Source organism: Choloepus didactylus, chromosome 2 (assembly GCF_015220235.1).
Source record: "Choloepus didactylus isolate mChoDid1 chromosome 2, mChoDid1.pri, whole genome shotgun sequence".
Lineage (NCBI taxonomy): Eukaryota > Metazoa > Chordata > Mammalia > Pilosa > Megalonychidae > Choloepus > Choloepus didactylus.
This window is the reverse complement of record NC_051308.1, coordinates 104,837,197-104,860,155: the sequence shown is the minus strand read 5'-3', so window position 1 is coordinate 104,860,155 and position 22,959 is coordinate 104,837,197. Positions and strand designations below refer to the sequence as shown.

The following is a 22,959-nucleotide window of genomic DNA, read 5'->3' as shown; positions in this document are numbered from 1 at the left end:
CTATTCCACTTATAATAGTCTCCAATTGGAGCCCAATCACTGGAAACATGGATATCCCCAGAATGGACTTCCTAAAATTGTAACGGGTAGGGTGAGAGGACAGCGCTGGACACCTACACTGGAAGGAGCAAAAAAAAAAATCCCATCATGAATGAATGGCCCACATACCACACTGAGCAGCAGTCAGAAAAAGAAGGCTTTACTGAGAGAAAATACAACAAATTCCAGAGTGCATGATTTTCAGCCCATCCCATCACCCCACTAGCAATAGGAACACAGACCACTCAGTCACCACACGTTGCTTACATCAGAGGGGAAGTGCAACAGCTAACATCTGGTCTGAGAGCTGCTAGGAAAAGGGGCAGGAGGAAGGAGTGTCTAGGAATACCATTCTTTCACTCTTGCCCTCCTTCCTGGTCTGGTCTATGACCTTGAATTGCTGGCTAGATCTTGTGGAGGCTGGGGGCAAAGAAATAGCAGCAAAAGCATTTAAGGGAAAGAATTCAACTGCAATTTTCATACTCAGTGACAAATAATATATGACTGAGGTTTCCAAGCCCCAGTCACCCTAGTCAATTATTAGATTAACAACTTGTCCTTGTCCTTCAATTCCAAGGTATCAAGAAGTGGACAAGGTAAAAAGCCAAATCCAGGTCTTTCCCTTCACTACTCCATTAGGAAGGGAGCTGGTATAGGGCTGGATGGCTTCAAGAATCAAGCAGCTAAAGATAAGAGTGTGTGTGTGTGTGTGTGCATGTGTGTGTGTGTCTTTTCAATCACACACAGTAGTGAGAGAGACAGTTTGCAGTGGTGGCACCCTTCCTGAAGTCATATTTCAGTCAAGTTTCAAAGACGGGTCAGCCTCTGGGAAGAAGAGGCTCTCTGGGAACCCCCGCAAGACTTAAGGAGAGGTAGGAGACCTGAGGCAGAGCTGAGAGCAATGTCCTGTTTTTTCCAACCCCAAACCAAGGCAGGGAATGGGGAAGGGCTTCCTAAAAGCTAAAGAGTAAGCTCCAATCTTTAACGACCATACCATAGAGGATATAGGTTGACCCCAGGAGTCACCCGCACATCATTACTCTCGCTCACTCTCTCTTTAAGTCCCTTTATTGCATTCAGAGAATATATAGATATTTAAACTATGACAATAATTTTAACTTGATACATCCAAGTTTGACTTGCTTTTTAATATATTTATAGTTATAAAATTAGGCCCCTAAAAGTGACAGGGACAGGGAGATTGCTGCCACAAAACAGACTTTTTTCTTTTTTTAAAGTAACAGAAGAGGTAACATCCTTCCTCTTCTTCCTCCAGCTCTGCTCCTCCCACCTCCACCCAACCTCCCTCATCAGACCTATTTAGGGGGTGATGAGATGAAGAGAAAAGAGTGAAGGATACATAATTAAGTGCAAAACACTGATAAGTACAGAGAAGGAATGAGATGGAAAAGAAAATAAAGACTATGGGATGGTCAGGGGCTCTAAGGACTTCCCAGAAAAGGAGGGTCCTGGTATGGGGTTACTCAGGGGGAAAAACAATGAAACTATCATAGACATTTTAAAAATAAAGAGAAAAAAGGTCAAAAACCTAAACCAAAGAGAGAGTGGCACTCCTACCCCTGACTCTGGCCCCCTGGAAGTGAATAGCCAGTTGCCTCCCCCAACCCCCACCCAAGAAACAAGGGATTAAAGAAAAAGAAACCCCATTCCCCACCCCAAACCATTTAACAAAATAGGCTCCCAGTCCCCCCACAAAAAGCTTTAGGGAAAGGCCATTTCTGTTGAGTCCTATGTACCTTTCCATGGAACCCTATTCCAGGGCTCAACTCCCACTCCTAAGTACTCTCTGTCAATGGTTTGTTCCCTTCTGGTTTGTCCTCCTGGGATGTCTTTCTTTCACCTAAAGCAAGAAGTCCAAAGTGCGTTTCTGTTGATGGGGCCGGGACAGGAAAGGGCTGCCCAGGCAGGATTGGGCTGGTAGCCCCAGCCCACTCCTCCTGGGTGTGAGGCCTCAGGATGGCATGCACTGCACCCGGTCAGGGCCCTCTTCCTCGTCCGATGTGTCTGAGGAGCTGGGAGACTCATCTGAGTCTGCGTCTGTGGCCCCAACCCCAGATTCTCGCCAACGCTGTGGGATGGGAAAGGTTTGTTAGTAACTTCCACGAGACAAGGGAAGTTGTCCTGTTAGGTCTTAACTAGAATTCAGATGGCCTAGGCCAGGGGTCAGCAACCCTTTTCTTAAAGGGCCAGATAGTAAATATTTTAGACTTGCAAGACATATGGTCTCTGTAACAATTATTTAACTCTGCCGCAACTCCTCAACTATCATCATAGCATTGAAATAGCCAAAGACAATATACAAATGAATGGGTGTGGCTGTGTTCCAATAAAACTTTATTTATAAAAGCAGACCAAAAGCCAACTGCCATAGTTTGCTGACCCCTACCCTAGGCCTCTTCTGGTCTGAAAAGGAAATGGAAGGGACACCCTGAGACTTATTTCTTCTTAACTCCTTCCCCACCCTCATGCTTTTGCCTTTATGAAGATAGCACTCTGCATGTACCACAGTGGAAAGCAAGCAGCAGAACCATCCCTTTCTGCTGGTAGCTCTTCCAAGGCTACTTCAGTGCTGTGATGGGGATTGAGGACAACAGATAGGAAAACCCAGCCAGGACCACTTGATACCTCCCCCCAAAGAAGTGAGGAGCCATGTATTAGAACTCTGGAGCCCTCTCAAGAGGGTTACTGCCCTTGGGAACAACTCACTTCCCACCCCAGCTTACCCGGTGATGGCGTCTCTGTCTCAGGTGATGCATGAGGAACCAGAGCATATGGCTATCAAACAGGTCAGTGTGGTGCAAGCTATCTTCATCCCGCTCCCGCTTGTTCTTCTTAATCACCTGGAACCCCAATGTGGGTGGGGGACAAGGTATGCATAGGAACCCTGGACCTGATCAGAAAGGCTGGTGTTCTATCCTAACAAAAATTTCCCGTGGGAGATGATAAGCTGAAGTGGAACTAGAGTAGGAAAGGATGCCCCCAGTTTGGCCACTGAGAAGGTAGGAAACTTTGAAATATTATAGAATGATTCTTTCTAAAGATATCCCCTACCCCTACTCTACCACCAACTAGAGGCACTTCGAAGCTGGCTTCGAGACCCCTGAATTGGGACTGTTCCTAGAGAGGCAATGACAGGAATGTGGGGGAAGGTATTAGAGCAGTGCCTTTAAAGAACTGGGTAACAAGTTATTCCTTTCTGTGACAATAAAGAATCATAACAGGATATGGATAAGAAGAAAGAAAAGAACTTTTGCAGTCAACCACTTACATCTTTTAACCCTGTAAGCTCAGTAGAAGCTTCAGCTGTGGGTGCCCAGATCTTAACGTCATGGTCTAGACCACTGGTTGCCAGCACAGGTAGGTGAGGGTGGGGCTCAAGGCAGTTTACCTGGTCAGGAGGGAAGCACAGCACAGGATCAGAGTTGTGTGGGAAAAGGGTTTAAGCCTTAAGCCAAACAACTGTCCTCAACTGGGGCTGAGAGAGCCGCTGGAAAGGCAGGCCCACACATCATTAGCCTGGGCCAAAGGGCCCTGGGGGTGGAGGAAACACCAGGAACAGACTGGGTACATGACCAAGCCCATCTACCATTTTTCTTATGTGTAAGCCAGGGTGGCTGCATCCCCAGACATAGCCCTAGGGGTAGGCAGGTGACTGGCCAAGCTTATTGCTGGCTTCACAAGAAGGCAATAAGGTCCAGATGACCTCATTCACTCCAGATGCCAGAGCTCAAATTTGCCTGAAGCTGGAAAAAATGTCTCAGTGGCTTTTTCCAAGTGGCACATGAATTTTAAAAAATGAAAAAAGCAGCAGCTGCCACTGAGCCCCCAGAGAAGAGCCAGAGAACAATTATATTTACTTGGTACTGTTTACTAGAACTGGAGGAAGGCAAAGGCTGGAAAGAGGAGGCTGAGCTGGGGGAGTGTGGGGGCTGAGGCTCATGTCTGTTTGAGAGCCCTGTACATCCCAGGGGACGATAGCCTGTGCTACCTGCCGTGAGAGCACAATATATTCAGCTGTAGGGCAGCATGGTACAGCAAGCAGCTTCCTGGGGCCTCCACAACCACAATCTTAGCTACCCTCTGGGTATATTCACTGAGCAGGAGAAATGAACTATGGTGGGCAGGCCTTCTGGCTCAGACAGCTTCCTTATATCCAAAGGCACTCATGCCCCCTGCTGTCTAACTTGGAAATGCCAGTTTTACCAATGCAAGGCAGGGCAGGGCAGCTCCCATGCCCGCTAGAATTGCTGGTCTCAGATCCAGCTGCCAAAGCACTGTCAAGCTGTTAGTCAATGTGGAACAGATAGAAAGGAACCCAGAAGGAACACAGTGTGGTCTGAGCCACTCTTTGCCTCACTCCACCTGGCCTTGCAGCTGCCCTGTAGTCCAAGAATGGCTCCAGGAAAACAGCCCCTGGCAAAAATTCTGTCTCTGGACCAACCTTCTCTGACTTTCTCTGCACACACAGACAGGAGCATAGGAAAAGCCAGGGGCAGGCATGGAAAATAAAGCCTGACTCAGACTTCCAACGTTCTTTGCCTTCCATTTTTTACAAATAAACAAACAAATGTTCAGAAAAGGGTAAAACTAAGTCTATCTTAGTTAGTTAGGAGAAGTCACAGATTTCTCCCACTTCACCTATCAGCTCATTACAACGTTCATATCTGGGCTCTTCGGGGCAGTGAGGAAGAGGTTCCAGCACCTGACCTCAGAAGATAAGGCAGCACTTGACAGAAACTCCACTGTCTGAAAATATTATCAAAGGATATGGGACAACTTACATATATATATATACACACACACACACACACACATACACACACACATATATATAAATACACACATATATATAAAATCAGAATTCATTCCTCCATCTCCTTATGCCTTAACCTCTACTCAGCTATGCTTGAATGAGCCAGCCAAAAATTTTTAAAAAAGGCATAGGGGAACAATTCCTTGGAATTTAAGTCTAAGGACAAAGCCAACAGCAAGAGGAACAAAATAAATTACATACAGTACCTGATTTGGAGCCTGCAGGGGGAGTCGACAGAGAACTTCTGGGCCAGAGTACCTGGTCACTTCACCAGACCTGTCTAAATACCAGGACTTATCCTGTCAATAATGACTGAGCAGAGAAAAGAGCTCTGGCCTTAGATGCACTGGGCTGGAGGAATGTAGGGAATGGGATAAAGCAGCAAAGTGCTTTTGGGAGACTTAAGTTCTCCTTTGGTATCACCCCCCACCCTTTTCCCTGTAAAGCTGAAGGGGAACAAAGAAAGGACTCCAGTCCAAGCCAAAAACAGAGTCGGGAGACCCAGGCAAAGTGAATGATAATTTCTAAGATCCCTTCTAAAATTCTAACATTCTACTTTTTGATCTAAAATTGCTATGAGTCTGTACTGAGGATGGTCCCAAATGACTCCAGAACTGGGAGGTTACAATAAAAAAATAAGGAGCCAAGTGAGGACCACATGGAATATTCAGCTTACACAGAGGCAAGAACAAGCTGGGACTCTCACTTCAGGGCACAGTCTCTATACTTCTTGTTCTAGTCCCTCACTCTATTACCCTAAAACTCAGGCCTGGGGCCCACCCATCCCAAGCTCCCCACCTGAGCACCAGGATTAAGCATCAAACCCTGGTATTGGCTGAGATGAAAGCAAACTGGCCTGCAGAGTGCTTTTGGAGAATGGACAAGTGCTGGCCTGGGGGAGGGCATTCAGCCCTGCATCTCTCTGGAACAGAATGCAAGACAATAGTTTATGATCAAGAAAGGATCCCCTGGCCCCTTGTGACTGCCTTCTGACTATGCGCCTGTCACAGAATTCTCGATAGGACTCCAATGTTTTGGGTTTATTTGCTATAGATGACAGAGGGGGACCTATTCTAGAGGCCCTAACTGGAAGAGTAGGAAATGAAGCAGGGAGGAATGAGACACACTTTGAACTTTTAGACCTCTCCACACTTGATACAGGCCATAGAAGCTCTGGATTTATGTAAGTCCCAGGTTCCAAAAATTTAGAGGAAATGAGAAGAAAATATGAAATAGCCTCACACCAGGGCAAGAAACACAAGAAGGAATGGGATCCTGACTACAAAGAATCATTCTAAATTCTAAAACCTCACTCTGGATAAATTTCATCAAGAGATGGCTGGGTTCATTGTAGCTCCCCAGAGGTTGGAAGAAATGGAAAGGAAGAGAGACCAAGCTGTCTCAACAGTTCCTTGGAGGCCTTATTTAGGTAAACCAGTACTATCTTAGGAGACCAATACAATCTAAGTCTCCCAAATTGCCTCTTTCATATCTTCTGGGGTCCAGAAACCTTGCCATAGAAAGTTATTGCAATCCTTCCTAACTCTGGGTCTCAAAAAAGAAAAAAGTGATATGGTTAGCTAGATACATCTTAAGAGATGACCACTCTTTATAACTCAGGATTCTCACACTCCCCCTTTGCCCCATCTCCATAGAGGCTGACTGCAGAATTCAAAGGACAGAGAGAGAGTGATATGATCATGGTTGTATAGTCAGCAGTTCAGCCACTCTTTTTTAAAAACACATTCTAAATTTGCTTTCTCCCTATATGTGCACATACATTATGTGTCTGTATCTATTTCAATGTAAGCATGACACTTCACCCCTAAATACTAGCTATTCTCCTTCATAGCTAGAATGCTATTATAACAGCAAATAAATTTAACACTGACTACCAAGTATCTAATCAGACTATATTCTGATTTTCCCAATTGTCAAAAAAAAAAAAGTTCTTTTTAACTTTCATCCTCTGACTCAGTATCCAGTCAAGGATCACTACTTAGCCACTTAAGAATGAGACACAGAGACATCTTTGGCAACATGTAAGAGAATGTGCCTGAACGCTGAAGATTTTCTTTTGGAAAAGGTCCATGACTAGAAATACATCATCTCACTCAGCCAAAGGTTCTTTCCTAAGATCCCTTTCTTTTCTCAATAAACTGTGCCTCAGAAGGACAGTAGGCAGGGAAAAACCTCAGCACCCCCAGACTATACTACCCTTTAATTTAGCTGGCTGGACCTCTAAGAAGACTTAGTATTATGCTGTCAAAGTGAGAATTCAGTGGCCCTGCTGAAACATACCTTAATGACTGGAGAGACTAGGGAGCCAGCCAGCCCAGGACACCATACTCACCACGCCTCCCTTGTCCCCCTCCATGAACTGAATGATCTGGCAGGATGACTTCTCCCAGAGGAAGATGTGCCCACAGTCACTACCGCTCACCACAAACTCACTCTTGGGGCCATAGAAGTTGACGCCTTTTACTGAAATGATAAATGAGGAGAACAAACCTCATGAAGGTTGGCATCAAGCCTATTTATCTTTGCTGCACAAGGAATTGAGTTATTCACAAATTCTAAATCAGCTGAGAGTCAAAGAAATCCTTTCATTTTTACAAAATAAATTGAGGAATTATGCAGATATAACAGTTATAAGAATCACATCAGTCCTGGAGATTATTTATGTTCTCCCTAAGAACTCTATAGGTCTGAGGCACCTGCAGCCCTTCTGCAACAACCTCAGCATGACTGATTAGTCTATATCCTATTGGGCAACTACAGGTCTTACTAAAGCCTTCCTTGTCCCAACCTGAATTGCCCCAGCTCTGCCCACTCCTGGGTAGCACTGTCCTATAAGCTAGCATTATCCTTTTGTGTGTATTTCATTGGTACCCTGTCAATGTTTCTTGGGTCATCAGCTGACCTGAGATTGACGGAGGTATGTTCCACAATTTCCTGTAAGAAGCACCTGAACTGTGCTTGCTATCAGACTCTGAACAAGACTCTGGAGTTAAGAAAAACCAGGACTCCCAACACTGTGACCAGTTCCACACCTGCCATTAGACTGGCACCCTTCTTTTGTCTGCCTATGGACTGAGATCCAAGTACAAGTTTTCCCCTCCCTTCTCACTAGCTCAACAGAAAAAGGAAAACAATCCAACTGCTCTCTCCAAGTCAAAATTATGACAGATGTCTTAGGAGTGGCAACAACAACAAAGACCTGTGATTCCCCAACTTTACACAGATTAGAATCACTTAGGGAGCTTTTAAAGATCTTGATGCTTATGTCATAACCCACTGTAATGAAATCATAATGTATGGGAGTGGGAGCCAAGTATCAAGAGTTTTAAAAGATTGTCAGGTGATTACAATGTGCAGCAAAGTTTGGAAACCACAGAAAGAAGAAAAAAAGGCCAATCTTCATTCTAACTTGGGCTCTTCATTGTAATTCCTCCTCTGCCTCACACAAAAAGAATCACCTCCCCCTCCCTCCCTAGAGTTGCATAAAAGCTTACTCTCCCATTTTAGGTAATTCAGTACCACTGACTAAAGAGGTCTTTCCCTGACACTCTAACAAGTCTTCACACCTATCCTGAAATTATTGTGGAATCCAATTTAAAAAAAAAAAAAAACAAAAAAAATCAGTCTAGTCCCCTTATGCCCAAGCCAATTAGAAGCAACATCGCTGCCATGGGGAGAGATGTTCCTGAGCCCTCTCTCCTCTAGATATAGTAGACCCATGAAAGCTCCAGCCCAACTGCAGAAAACCTCTCACTACTCATGGTGACAGATAGCCTACTCCTACAGGTAGTCCATTTTTGCACAACCAGAATGAGATACTGTGGTTCTCCAAGCAAACCAGCTTGGGCCACAGAAACTTAGAAAGACAGCCTCACCTGTGGCATTATTTCTGTGGCCCTTGTATCTCTTAACATACTGGGCCCCATCACTGTGAGAAGAGTTGAAGAGGTAAATGTCTTCATCATTGTAACTGGCCAGGAGCTCTGCCAAGAACAAGCACACAGCAGTGAAGGCAAACGCTGAAAAAGAGCTGGGACCAGGAGCTGGGGGTTGGGGTGGGGCTTCTTGCCAATAGTGCCCCCTCCTAACACCCATGTATATAGCACCCATGTTACTCAGTTGGAACAGCAAGCAAATCAGGTTGTCTAGGGCAGGTTAGAAACACACTGCCAACCCAGGGGTAGCAGAATGCTCTGAAGATCATACCCATTAACTCTAGCATGAGTCAAAGGCACAAGAACCTGCTCAGGCAAGTAGCTTGGGCTCCAGGATAGGCCCTGCTAAATATCACCTGTAGCATTCCGCAAGTGGTGCCTGGCATCTCCACGGGTCATCTGCTGCATCCTCCCACTACGTGCTCACCATCAGCAACTACTCCCCAGCTGCTCCACTTGGAGCTATAGCACAGTGGTGAGCTCTGGAGGGCACATGCCTCACTGGCTCAGCAGCTCCCTAGACAAAGGGGGCATGCCAGCCTAGGAGCTGGGCCCTGCTCACGTACCTGTGCCGTCGTGGCTGTACACAAGACAGGTGATGTTTGCTTTGGACTCACTGTTCACCTGCAATAAGGAGCAGATACTGACTGATGCCCCACCCCCCCATTTGTTACACCATCTTTAGGAAACAGGTTTTCCTTCAAACTCCCCTATATCTTCTCCCAGAGATTGAGAGAGAAAGAGAAAGAGAGAGACAGACAGATAGGAGTACAAGCAATGAAACGTGACCACCTCATGGGGGAGCATCCTAGGGCTTTCTGTTGGTTGTCTTCTGTGTGCTAGACATTTTAAATACACATTGTCTTATTAAGGCCTCACAATCACAGTGCAAGGCAATTATCACTCTATTATGTTGATAAGGAAACTGAGGCTAAGAGAGGTGAAGTGACTGCCGAAGGTCACAAAGCTGATTAAGTGGTGGAGCCAGGATCCATATCCAGGTGTCTGACTCCAATGTCCAAGCTCTTCACCATAACAACAAGTTCAGGGGCAGCCTTAGGAGCAAATCAGGGAAGCAAGGAGCCACTGGCCCTTCATGAATCTTACCAAGTGATGAGGACAAAACTTCTTGAGCACTCCATTGTTCTCATTCTCATCAATTTTCCTCTGGTCATAAATCCTGCGGTGGAAAAAGCAATGAAAATTTCAGAACTTACACACTGATCCCTCTAAGGGCTGCAATTAAGTATAGTGGCAGGAACACAGCCAGCTGGAAGTAAGGACAGACAAAGGGACATTTCCTCAATGAAGCCACTGGTTCACGCTCTTCTTCCTACCTTGAAAGTCCTCCTTCCTCAAACCCTTTCCAAACCCTAACTCCTTCATCTCATCCTTTCAGGGACCTGGTTTGATTGGCCCATTTTCTACCTCTTCCTCATCACTGTCTCCCCATTAAAAAAAAAAAAAATCCTCCCTCTACTGACTGTCCTTTCCTACTATTGCTTTCTCTCTCCTTCCCCTTGCAGTTGAATTACTGAAAAGAGCAATCTACATTTGATATTTTCACTTCCTCACTTCCTCTTCACTTAACCCATCCCAATCTGGCTTTGGGCCTCTTTTCACCAACAAAAATTTTCAGACTACAAGTATCAGTAACCTAACTGCTAAATCCAACAAGACACTTTTCATGCCTTTCTCCCCATCTTAACTTTGTTGACTACTCCTTCCCTGAAACACCTTTCCTTGATGCTTAACCACTCCGCAGTGTCCATGGGCTTATCTTTCTTTCCAATCTTTATACGTTGACATTTCCCAGGGGCTTGGTCTTTATTAGAGACTTTTAACCTGGAGATTGAGTAGTATGTGAACTCCTAGAAACCACAGAAAACTTTGCTTATGTACATTTTTCCAAGGACAAGGGACCAGAGTTTTCATTATATTCTCAGAGACCAGAGACTCAAAAAGAGAAAAAAAATCCTATTCTATACTTTCCTGTGTGATCAAATCTCAATACCAATGCTTTACTACCTATACACAAATAAATATAAGATTCTGAATCTCTAGCCCATGCTTTTTGCTGAGCTCTAGATTCATATCTACTTGCCAGCTGCATGTTGTAATGGGATAAACCATGAATAATTTTAACTCAACATGTCCAAAAGTAAACACATTCTACTCCTTTCAAAACTACTCATTCTAAAACTTACTCCTCTCCCTGAATCTACCATCTTTGTTAATGGTACTACCCTAAACTCAAGTGGCCAAATCAGAAATCACGCATTTTTCCTTCTGTACAGCTAATTTCTTTCCTGTCAACTCTACTTCCGTGTATATTTCTTGATGATACCTTCTGTCTCCACCACTTGTCATTTTTTTGCCAAGATTACCACAGTATTCTCATACTGCCACCAGAATTATGTCTAAAATTCAAAAATTTAAGTAAATTTCCTATTTAAATCTCTTCAGTGATTCTGTACTATCTACTTATTAAGTAGAAACTCAGTGTGGCTGTCTACCACTCTTCTTCACAGATCCTATATATTATACCACCACCAGTACCACCAAAAAGCTATGCTTCCTTGAGCACACTATGCTCTCTGTCCGTCTTTGCCACAGTATAGTAAAATGGTTTCTGCTGTGTTTTAGGAGTCTGACCTGAGTTCAAGTACTAAAATGCTACTATTCTACCTACTAGTTGAGTAATACTGGGTACGTTACTTAATATCTGTATTCCTCATATACCTGTTTCTCCAAAGTAATGCTCCTTGAAGAAACGGACAATGTCTGGGAAATGTGCTTCTAGCACAGAGCAGGTGTTCAGGAAATACTAGCTGAATGAACATATGAATGAATGAATGCAGTGAAACTTTTTGTATTCTCCACAGTCCTCTACTTAATAACCTGCATAAAGAGAATATTCAGGATATGCACCACCCAATACTACCATCCAAAAAAAAAAAAAAAAAAAAGAGACTGTTAGGCTACCAATGGCTAATCTTCAGCAGACTTATCAGATGATAATCAAAACATTTTTTCTCAAAACTAAGTCTAAATCAATAGCTCTCAAATGTCACTAAACCATCATAAACTTCAGGAATTCAGAATATTAAGTAAAAATGCCTAAATATCAAGCCCCACAGGGTGCTTTTCAGATATATACCAGTCGTTTCTTAGTATCTAATGATCTCTGCCCTTCTTCCTTATTATGGAGATAGCCATCCCTTCTCTCCCCTTTTCTCTCATAATTATTTATTTAGAACTTACTATGTTCTAAAGATGATGCTAGACTAGGAGATGACAAATTTTTCCTTGAGGACAAGTTAGCTTTTTCTCTGTATTATTTTAAAGGACTTCCTCCGGGCTGGAAGAGAAAACTAATGGTGTTATGACATAAAATATTCAGCAAAATTGTTTTCTGACTTGTACTGGACAATGAGCTCTTCTTCAGGTTCTTCCAAAGAATCAGAAAGGAGGATATCCAAAAACATTCAGTTGGCTGGAGTGAAGAGGTGCCAGAGAAGCTGATGGTAGTCAGAGGTATAATATCAGAGAAGAGGTGGAGTGTGGAAAGAACTGCCTGTTTATGCAGGATCAGTGTGCCTCAAAGTTTACACATGCTTTGGCCAAGAAAACAGCCTATTATCTGCTGAGATTTTGTGATGTATAAAAGAACAGGGGATACCAAGGCTTAAAAGACACAGAAGATCTGAGTATCTCTTCCTTGCCTGAAATGCTAAAATGAATTTTTAGCCCCCTCTAATCCTGGGAAAGTGGAAGCTCTGAAATAAGGCATCACCAACTGTAGTTTTCAACAGAGCAGACTCTTCCGTTCCCCTCCAAATATCTAGGTTCTAGTGGTTAAATTTTCTAGGAACACAGATTTTTCTAGGGACACAGACTTTTCATGTAATCTAGAGCTCTCAGTAGGAAATCTCAATTAGAAATTTCAGTGAATGCTTGCTTTGAAGGAGGTAGTACCTGAAAGTTTTGGTAACTACAACCCTTTATGATCAACAGCTTATTAAAAAAAAAAAATCTAGCTATGTATTTGAGGACTGATGAATGGAAGAAAGGAATTTTGAAGGCAAGGGAAGAAGAGGATAATGAAAGTAACAAGGTTGTCCAATTCTCTTGTGGCAAGATTGTGGAATAGTAAGGTCATTTCTCGTATATTTTTCCACAAACTTATTCTATCCCCATCATTCTTATAAATAAAATTAATTTCAGGATACAGTCATAAAAATGTACTCTCATTTACAAAGGAAACATCAGAAATGTCTTTTACCCACCATTAGAAAAGCAAAAAGTCATTCATTTCTTTAGTGAACCTCCTCTTCCTCCATTTCAAACTGACAATCCATCCCCCAAGCAATCAAAACATGTAGCTAAAATAGACCAATGGGATAGGGATGGGATACAGTTTATGAGTAAGGATCAAAAGGACACTAAGAGAATTGAATCTATGATCTCTGTTCTCCTTAGGACTTACCTTGATAGTGTAACCACAGATGTTCACTGTAACAAAGCTATCACTACAGATAACGAAGAGTGATTCAAAACAGTGAGGGCCAAAAACCTAAGTTCACACTGAATGCTCCCAAGTCAAAGTGTTTCTGAATTTGAAACCAGCACTCAAATTTTCTAGCACATGTTAATTTGTATATGAAAATGGTGGAAGATATTTACTAATACAGCACTTGATGGTAAAACTGGGTTTAACCCAGTTTACCTTAGCTGCTATGTGGGGACCTTGGTCAATTCATTAAAATTCTCTAAAACTTGATAATCTCTATCTTATATAAAGTTGTCCCTCAGAAACTATTACAATAGGGGACAGAATGCCTCAGAAAGAGCTTAAGCGCTTTAGAAGATGGTAAAAATTCAACAAGTTCATTAATGAATTCCAAGCCAAGTCACACCTTTTCATAAAGGAATAAAGTAGTATGCAATGCACCAGAGTCTCAAACTCTCAAAGGCACAAGAGAGCCACAGACTCACCTTACAAACTGATCTCGTCCACCGACTGCAAACTGGTGGGTATTGGCGGGATTCACATAGATTGTATAAAGCCCCACTTTCTTCTCCTTCTCTTTTGTCACCACCAGTTTCCTTTAAGAGTAGAAAGGCATACAAAGTTATATTCTCCAAAACATCCAGATGGTTGAGGCAAGTGAGAGCAAGAGTAATGCACACATGGCTAATAAGAAAGCCAACAGTCTCATTTGGAAAGAAAGAAAAAAAGGTTTTTGTTTGGTTGGTTTTTCAACTTGGAACAAGAAAAAGACGAAAACTACCACACACATTTACCATATGCTACACTGGGGATTGAAAAAAAAATCTAGTAATGAAGTCATTTTCTAGTGTTCTTCAATAAGTACAGGCTAAAGGTCTATGAAAACACTCCTTATGAAGTCTCAGTTTAGTGAGAGTCCAACATGACAACAACTAATCATTAAACAGATATTACTATTCATTTTTTCCCATCCTTTAATTATAAATACATCTTCCCAATCACCTGGGAATAGGGAGAGGGGTGGAAGGAGAACCATAGAAATAGCAACTAAAAATGACCTTAAGATTCACAGCCTCTCTCTCAAATTCCAGAAAAATGTCACCTAAAACCCAGTTTTAAAAATGTACACTGAAAACTGACAACCCATGGTTTCTAACACAGGGCTAATACAAAGGAAAACAGCATTCTTCTTTTAAAGCACCAGCAGTGATGGCTTACTTCTCCCTACCTAAGCTTCTTCCCTAAATCACTGTCCAATAGGAATGAAGCAGTTGACTGCATAACACGGACAGTTTCAACCTCAGGGAAAACAAAGATTCAGTATGGGAATGTGGCCTAAGCAGTCACCTGGGGTTAGTGACATTAGTGACACATGCTCTCATTTTACTCAGACATTCATGTACAAAGTTTAAGAATAAGGAAACAAAGGAAAAAAAAAAGAGGGAGGGAGGGAGGGAGAGAGGAGGGAGAGAGATTGATTGACTGACTTAGCCAGAAAAATAACAGCCATAATTTTTCTACATTAAGGGATTGCACTGTGAATACTCTCCTCAGATCTAAGAGTCCAACCAATCAAAAGCATGACATCATGAAGATTAGTATATTTACAGGAATGAAGTCAAGAAACTATAGGAGGGGGCCTGGCTTTAGCTTTTGTTTTTAATGCTGTAGTTTTATTCATTTCTGATGCTATGGAAACAAAGTAACATAACCATGACAACAAGTTTCTCTGTAAAGAAACGATTTTAGCATCCTCTCTGCATGGTCAAAGTCACTGTAGCCTATAACTGCTCTAGGCAAAGTGGACAGATTTTATTCGATTTTAAAATCTCTGCAGCGTTCCATTAAAAGAGTTGTGTACAGAGGTCACTGAAAATGAATATCCTTAACGGGTAAAAACCAAACACCTCAAAAGGCAAGGCAGAAACTATGTCAAAAGATTAACAGTTTTGGGAACAAAACTAGCCAAGGAAAAGTGGCAGGCCTAATCAGGGTTTTAGATACGGAAGAGTACTGGGGTGGATGACCATCTCATTTCCTCAGCAACTTGGATTTTCAGAATGACAGAACCATGCAAATATAAAAGTTACCCTATGGAAGCAAAATGCAGACTAAAGGGATAGATTATGAAGCACTGGCTCCACTTCTATGTGATTCTGACAAGGACCTCAATCTTTCTATGATGAAATTATACACCAAACACTAACAATTCTCTCTGACAAGGGATGAATGCACAGAGTGCTTGAGCTCTCTGGGGAATATGCAAACATACTACAAAAATGATTAATCATGGCAGGAAGAAAATAAAAAACATTTTCACAGTAGAGGGAGACAGCAAATGAAACCAATTTACCAAATCTTGCCTTAAAATTAATGTGCAGGTATATGTCCCAGCAAAAAGGGCCATAATTATAGAACAGACCAAAGGATTCCTTTGAAGAATACCTCAAACTGGCTACCACTGGCTAAAAGAATATCCCACCCATAGCTCCAAATCAAACTTTTTTCCCTAAGATGCTGGCCAATACTGCCAGCTCCTAGAGACTCAGCTATCACATATATGGCAAAAGAAAAATTCCCCTCTGCCAACTTACAAAAATGTCTCTATGTGGGTGTTCAGGCACCAGCTTAAAACACTTAAGGACAGCTTGGATTTTCCAGTCATGATCTTCATGTTTGGCCCCCCTACCCAACTCTAGCCTATTAATACTACTTCATCGACCCCTACAGCAAAACCTTTTTGAGGGTTCCTTCCATGCTTCATTTCTCCTATATTCCTCCCTTCAGGAGGAATCATGGCTTGCAACTCGAATCATGGTGAACTTTCAGCCAGATTTCCTGTCTATATCAATAATCTGCCAAAGTCATTTTCTCTGCTCATTACCTGAACCAGATTTCCAATTCCTTGTGGCCTATCACTGGTTTTCCATTGGACCTCAAGCACAGGATAAGAACTCACTTTGCTTTACAATTCTCTACCAAAGCAGACCAAACTAGTCATTTCTTGCATCTTTGCCTTTCCCCTTGCCTCTGAAAAACTTGCTAATGTTCCATTATCATCACAGAACCAAGGAACTAAATAACAGACATCATTCAAGAGAGTCAACGACCTTTCTCAAAGCTAGGTAACTGCAGAGCTAGTACTAGCAAGCAGATCCCTAGTCACCCAGTCTTGTGCTGCCCTTCACAGTATAAACCCATCATCTCCCAACCTTCATACTCTTGAAGTTTATGAAAGTAACCAGTATATCCTTTCCCCAAACTTAAAAACATTTCCACCATTAAGTAATTGTTAAAATTCTTCCGCTTTCCAGGAAACTTTTTCTATTCTTATCGCTCTAAAAACAAAAAGTCTAATATTAAATAATCAGCCTGAGATTCTATTCCCTAAATTTACTTATATTTTACTTGGATGCTATGTGACATTAGTGACATCACTTACCAATACTGGTATTGATATACAAGATTTGTTATAATAACCTTTAAGACTAGCAATACAATAAACAATCTAGATATCCATGAACAAGGTAGTGGTTAAATAAATTGCAGCACACCAACACCCTGACATACATATTGTCATTAAAAATGTGGCAGGCCTTTACAGTCTGACAGAAAAATCTCCAAAACACTGTAACGTGTAAAAAGCAACTTATAGAAATATACATATAATTATTCCATTTATGAGGAAAAGTATATATGTACATATTTAGGTTTGCCAGTTGGGATATATTATGCCCCGGAGAAAAGCCATGTTCTTTGGTGCAATCTTGTGAGCGGAGACTAATTGGTCTGTTGATAACGTGGAACCTCTGACTGGGTCTTGATTAGTTCACTGGACTACTTAAGAGAGCTCTGGAGCCAGAGCAGACAGAGATGCTTGCTGATACTTACAGACGCAGACAGAAGGATGTTTGGAGATGCTAAGCTAAGAGAGGAAGCCCAGAGTTTGCCCCGGAGAAGCTAAAAGAGGATTCCCAGAAGCTTAGAGAGAAAGCCACTGGAATCAGAAGCTGAAAGAAAGGAACCTGGGAACAAAGGACCAGCAGATGCCAGCCATGTGCCTTCCCAGCTAACAGAGGTGTTCTGGACACCATTGGCCATTCTTCAGTGAAGGTATCCTCTTGCTGATGCCTTACTTTGAACCCTTTTATGGCCTTAGGACTATAAATTTGTAACAAAATAAATCCCCTTTATAAAAGCCAATCCATTTTCTGGTGTTTTGCATAACAGCAGCATTAGTAAACCAGAACATTAGATCGTAAGAAAATGGACTGGAAAGATGTTCAAAATTGCTAACAATAGTTACCAATAGCTAGAAAACTATGGAGTGCTACATGACAGGGCATTTACACTTTTCCCACATATTGTATTATTTGAATCTCTAAAGCAAAAAATGTTATTTGTGTATTGTAAGAGCAATAAAATTGAAAAAGGAAATTAAAATAATTATAATATAGTAGTTACAATTTAATCAGTTCCAACCATGGTGCCAGGTACTACAGTATGGACAGCACATTTATCAATAATTGTTATAGAAACCCTGAGATAAAGAAGCATTATGCTCACTGTAATGATGAAGAAACTGAGGTACAGAAAGGTTAAATGACTTGCCCAAGACCACGTATCTAGCAGTACCCAGATTTGACCTAGGTCTGCTAGGATCCAAACAAGATGCTATGTCCTTTCTATGATATTACACAACTGAAAGTTGATTTAATTTATCCACAAGGAGCAAATTCCTGTAAAAATGAACTGTGATATGATACAGAGCCACTATAGTCACCAATATTTTTGTTCAAGATTTCTTATTTAACTGTCTGCATGTTCTATATATATAACAGAATTAAAAATTACACATGATCCTATCTCTAAGCTGCTCTGTAGAGTACACAAAATAGCATCATGTGTTTTTTGTGGATAAGTTGAGTGACACCCAAATGAATGGAGAACAGAAGATTGTCAAGTAATTAAAGCCCTCACTGTAAGATAACCGAACCTTGTTTCAGAAATGAAGACAGACTGAATAGTATTTCCCTGCTGAGAAAGAGACAACCACAAGGAAGCAAGGAATTCCCTAAACCATAAACTCCCTCTTATAGGCACAAGTGGACTATTCTGATGAACCAGAAAGTCAACATTGCCTAGGACAGAGAGAATGTCTTTAAGGCCAAGGATCCAGTTCTGTAAAGACACTACTGCTATACTTACGAAGCTGGCCGGTCTTGTCTGAGGTCAATGGTGAAAACAACTGCATCTTCACCTGCAGATAGGAACGTACAGGGAGAGTCTGGCTCTAGGGCCAACTGAAGAAGAAAAAGAGAAAGGATGAGATTCCTAAAGTTTAGAATTAGAGGTCCTTTAATTCATCCCCTTTCCCTTTAGGAAGGGCTGTGTTTAAATTGTCTCAGCGTGAGCAATTCTACCCTTTTTTTGTAGAACCCCAGAAAAAGGGATAATTTAAGTCCATTCTGTCTTGTCCTGCATGAACTACTTAGTTTCTTTTTTTTTTTTTTTTAATTCTGTAACAGGCAAAAGGACAGGTCTACTTGTCGTTTCAATTAAGCCCCTGAGAAATTTGAAAACTGGTACCAAAGGAAGACATCAGCTCTTAGGGCTCATTCTCAAATAAAATCAATTACAAACTCTTAAACGGGGAGACAAATGGTGTTCAAGTTTCATTCCCTGCATCTCAGTTCTATAAATCTGTAGGTTGTGGGGGAGGGGTGAGCTTAAGAGACCAAAAAAATAAGTAATTCTCACATTTCCTGAGCCATCAGTCCTAAAAAGCTCACTATTACCCCAAAGGACACTCTAGGTCCACCTACATGTTTGCTGAGGGTTTCTAAGAAACCCTGGTGTTGAAGACTGCTGTGCCTACCCTGAGACAGGGCAGCTCTTAGCTCCTCAATGGATGCCACCATAAATACTTGACCTATATTCCCAGTTCTAAATAAGGCTTCCAGACACAGTGCTATTTGTGAGCTGAGAGCTACAAGCAGGAAAGTTGGGACTCTCACATAGCTCCCTGGAACTGCTATGGTGTTCTAAAAACAAGAAGAGTAAAATTCAGAGGTTTGGAAGGCAAAGGAGATCCCAAGGATCTCCAAACCAATGGCAGCTTAGAGGCTAGGCATAATCAATTGAATGCTCTATGTGCATGACCTAAGGCTCTCTCAAACATTTGCCTTCCAAGTTTAGGGTGGTTGCTTTTTCTCCCTTCTTATATACAAAACTTAGTACTAAAATAGGTGAGGCAAGTAATCAGCTCCACCTTGCACACAAAAAAAGGGAAACACCAGGTAGGTGCAGGGGAGGGCCTTGGCCAAGATTCAGAGAAAATCTGTATTGCACAAAATTTTGTACAAGCCCTTACTTACCTTGTGGGAAGCACCCTTGTGCTGGGCCACACGCTTGGTATTCTTGCAGCACTGCGTAGCAGACAGTTCTGCTACCCGCACTTGCCCATCACGGGCACACATGGCCAAGGTGGAATCACCACTGTTAGGAAGGAACTTGGCCTGGGGTGGCAAGACAAGGGGCACACAAAAGAAATTAAAAAGGTGAATTTGAGAGATAAAAATGTAAAGACCCCAACTCATCCTCTTTTCTTGCCCAACAACTAGAAATTCAGCTCTCCTACTCTCATATAGTTGGCTAAAGTCCAATATCTTCCAGGAGTTATATGAGAAGGAGAGAACTGTTGTAAAAGAGCATTTCAGTTGCTCTGAAAGGTTGAATTGGTACAAAGTACTCAAATGAACTTGGACTATATACCTAGAAGGGAAGAAAATTAAGGAATACAGGAGGAAATCTTGATTTAGGAAGCAAACATAAATTTGCTAAAAATAAAAAGGAACTCTAGGGAGGACGTTGGGGAAGGAAAGAGCGCATGTTTAGGGATAAATGACTAGTACCACTTGGAGCTGATGAACAAAATCTTCAGGGAATAATAACAATTATTAGCTAATATTTTATTATATGTTTATTAAGTACCAGGCACTGTTCTAACTGCTTAGTTTCTATTGTTAATTAATTCTCACAACCATTACGTCCCATTTTACAGATAAATAAACTGAAGACAGAGGTTAAGAGTTGCCCAGGATCCCACAGCTAGTAAGTGGTAGAACCAGGATTTGAACCCAAGCAATTTGGCTCAAGAGCTCGTGCTCTTCTACTATAATGACTCCTACCAAGGCACATTAAAAAACTTTCTGATGAAAAACAAAACAAAAACTAAAACCTTTCTGACGTGTTCCAACACCTTGCCTATAATAAAGCTTCCAGTGTGGTTCAAGGAAACAAAAGTTGCTATGGGACCTTCAGTGTATTTAACTCTTCCAAATCATTACGGGAGCCAAGGAAGAGCCAGGAGTCATGGTGTTCAATTCCTACCACAATTAACAGCTCCAACTCCAGGAAGCAGCTCAGATTTGTCTAACTCATGCCTTGATGACTCTCAGGTGCTATTCTGCTCCCTTGCCTCACCTGGAAGACATTACTTTTGTGGCCACTCTCAAAGTCCAGTACTGGCTGCCGCCGCACCCAATCCCACACCACCACCTTCAGATCATCGCTGCCACTGGCCAGCCAGGTGCCACGCTGGTTAAAGTGCAGGGTATTGACACAACCGGTATGGCCCTCAAGCCCATGCTGCAAACGGAAACGCTGCACAAAGATTCTTGCCCCACAAGCCTCATATACAAAGCGGGCACTTGAACCTAGCTCTCGCTCCCGAAGGGCAAGAAGAGCTTGCCAGCGAGGTCGGGGCAGGGCTGATGTCTCTGAGGACACCCAGTCCTCTAGGGCCCGCTCATCATCTGATGAGTCCTGTTGTTCACGGTTGGCCCGCTTGCGCTGTAAACGGCGCCAAGGCTGCTCTTCTTCCTCCTCTTCTCCCTCCTCCTCTTCCTCTGAGCGGTCATGGACTCGATTTTCATCATTGATGGAGTAATGACCAGTGTCCTCCATGCTGTCAGAGTCCTTGTCTTCACCTGAGCTCTCTGTGTCTGTCCCTCGACTTTCTGTGCTGGTACGGTTGGGGCCACCATCATCCCCAGTCAAGCTAAGGCTTAGGTCCGAGGCTTCCACTTCAATGCCTGAGGATGTCTCTCTTCCCTCTTCAGCTCCAGACATCTCCTCTGGACTGCTGGACAGGCTTTCTGCATGTTAGAGGGGAAAAGGTAGGTGAGGGGGGAAAATAAGGAAACAGGCAATGATCAGAAGGATTTCCTGTCTTAAGTCGAAGAAAGCATTGTATCAAAAGACCTACTATGGTCAAAGTGTTTTCATTATAAATGCTTATAAAGAGAAACTTCTGAGAGGGAAACTCATAAAGGACAGAAATCAAGAAGATAAAGATCAAAGCAACATACAAATAAAGGTACTTCAAAGCAAATGAAGAATTGCATGACAATATAAGATGATTCCAAGTTCTCAAGAAGGAAAGAGCAGTGGCAGACTGTACTAAAGTTTGCCTGATGCAACTACTTTAGGCTTTGTTCTATTTGATGGGAATCCATATTTACAACAAATAAATTAAATTAAATATAAGGAAAAAGAACAGCCAATTCCAGCAAGAGTTGGCTTAATCATTTCCTTAGGAAAAGATGGAAAATAACTAATTAAAATCACCCTGATTTATGAATGTAGAGTTGGACCATTTCCCACTTCAAGAACACAACACTACCTCTCTCTCTTCCTATATCCTAAGTTTCTTCATCCCAAAGCCCATTATGAAACTCATCATGGGATAAAATCCATTGGGAATCCAGAAGGATGTAGGATTAAGTGTGATGGTGATAATGTGAGTGTATTGTCCCTCACCTTTCACTGGTAAGCATATCCTGACTTATTTCCATAAATTCAAAGATTTTTATACTGTTTTTAGTCAATGGAACACTTTGAGACAACAGCTTATCAGGAAGCACAAGTATAATTGATAAAAACCAGAGCTACTATAGTGTTACCTGATAAGAAAAGTTGACTACATTCTAGGACTTCTATGTTGGTAGTTTTAAAATAACTGGGTTACTTTGAGGAATCTAATCCCCTATAATTATATACTGCACTCTCCTATCTAACAACAGCCAAATCATATTTTCCAATGAGCACCTGGGCAATGTTTTAGAGCCCAAATGACCAAAAACTTCCAACCTAAGGTCAAGGTGTGAGGAAAGGAACAGGGGAATGTAAGTTTTAAACACTGATCATGACCTGTTTTCCTCAATTGACTACAAATTTTGTCCTACCATAAATAAACATTGTTTGGAAAGGCAGACCAGCTATGTGCAACTCTAGTGTGAGCTATTCAATTCCAATACCACATCGATGTCTCAGGATCCAGAGTCTGAGTACCCTACTGCCTAATTACCTGGATTACAGCAGTAATTTCTGAAAACCTTTGAAGCAATGTAATCCTTTCTCAATGAACTCTTACGTAAAACCCAAAACAGAAAACAGACAAAATATACAAGTGCTTTGGTTCAAGTAGTGACAGTAGGTTAGGGGAGACAGAAACAGCTCTTTTCAAAAGCACCTACCTAAGAGCAGTGTAAAAATGACTGGGCTAGGAGATAGGGAAAAAAGGGAAAGACCTCAGCAATTTGAGTCTTGCAACC

General features: G+C 42.0%; 1 protein-coding gene across 6 annotated transcripts in view; it reads right to left on the bottom strand.

Moving 5' to 3' along the window:
• Positions 1–183: 183 nt before the first annotated feature.
• The window catches only part of DCAF8 (DDB1 and CUL4 associated factor 8), a 41,670-nt gene continuing 18,894 nt past the window's right edge, over positions 184–22,959 (bottom strand). For 4 of the 6 annotated variants that reach the window (XM_037825581.1, XM_037825583.1, XM_037825580.1 and 1 more), the window contains 11 exons: positions 20,828–21,501; positions 19,720–19,860; positions 18,551–18,645; positions 13,828–13,938; positions 9,937–10,009; positions 9,396–9,453; positions 8,770–8,877; positions 7,227–7,357; positions 3,329–3,448; positions 2,784–2,900; positions 184–2,128 (listed from right to left, as the gene is read on the bottom strand). In XM_037825581.1, the coding sequence (XP_037681509.1) occupies positions 2,012–2,128; positions 2,784–2,900; positions 3,329–3,448; positions 7,227–7,357; positions 8,770–8,877; positions 9,396–9,453; positions 9,937–10,009; positions 13,828–13,938; positions 18,551–18,645; positions 19,720–19,860; positions 20,828–21,501 (1,745 nt within the window). In that variant the 3' untranslated portion in view covers positions 184–2,011. Of the gene's footprint in view, positions 2,129–2,783; positions 2,901–3,328; positions 3,449–5,079; positions 5,796–7,226; positions 7,358–8,769; positions 8,878–9,395; positions 9,454–9,936; positions 10,010–13,827; positions 13,939–18,550; positions 18,646–19,719; positions 19,861–20,827; positions 21,502–22,959 lie in introns of those variants that run through there. The other 2 variants (XR_005215186.1, XR_005215185.1) reach the window with 2 other exon arrangements.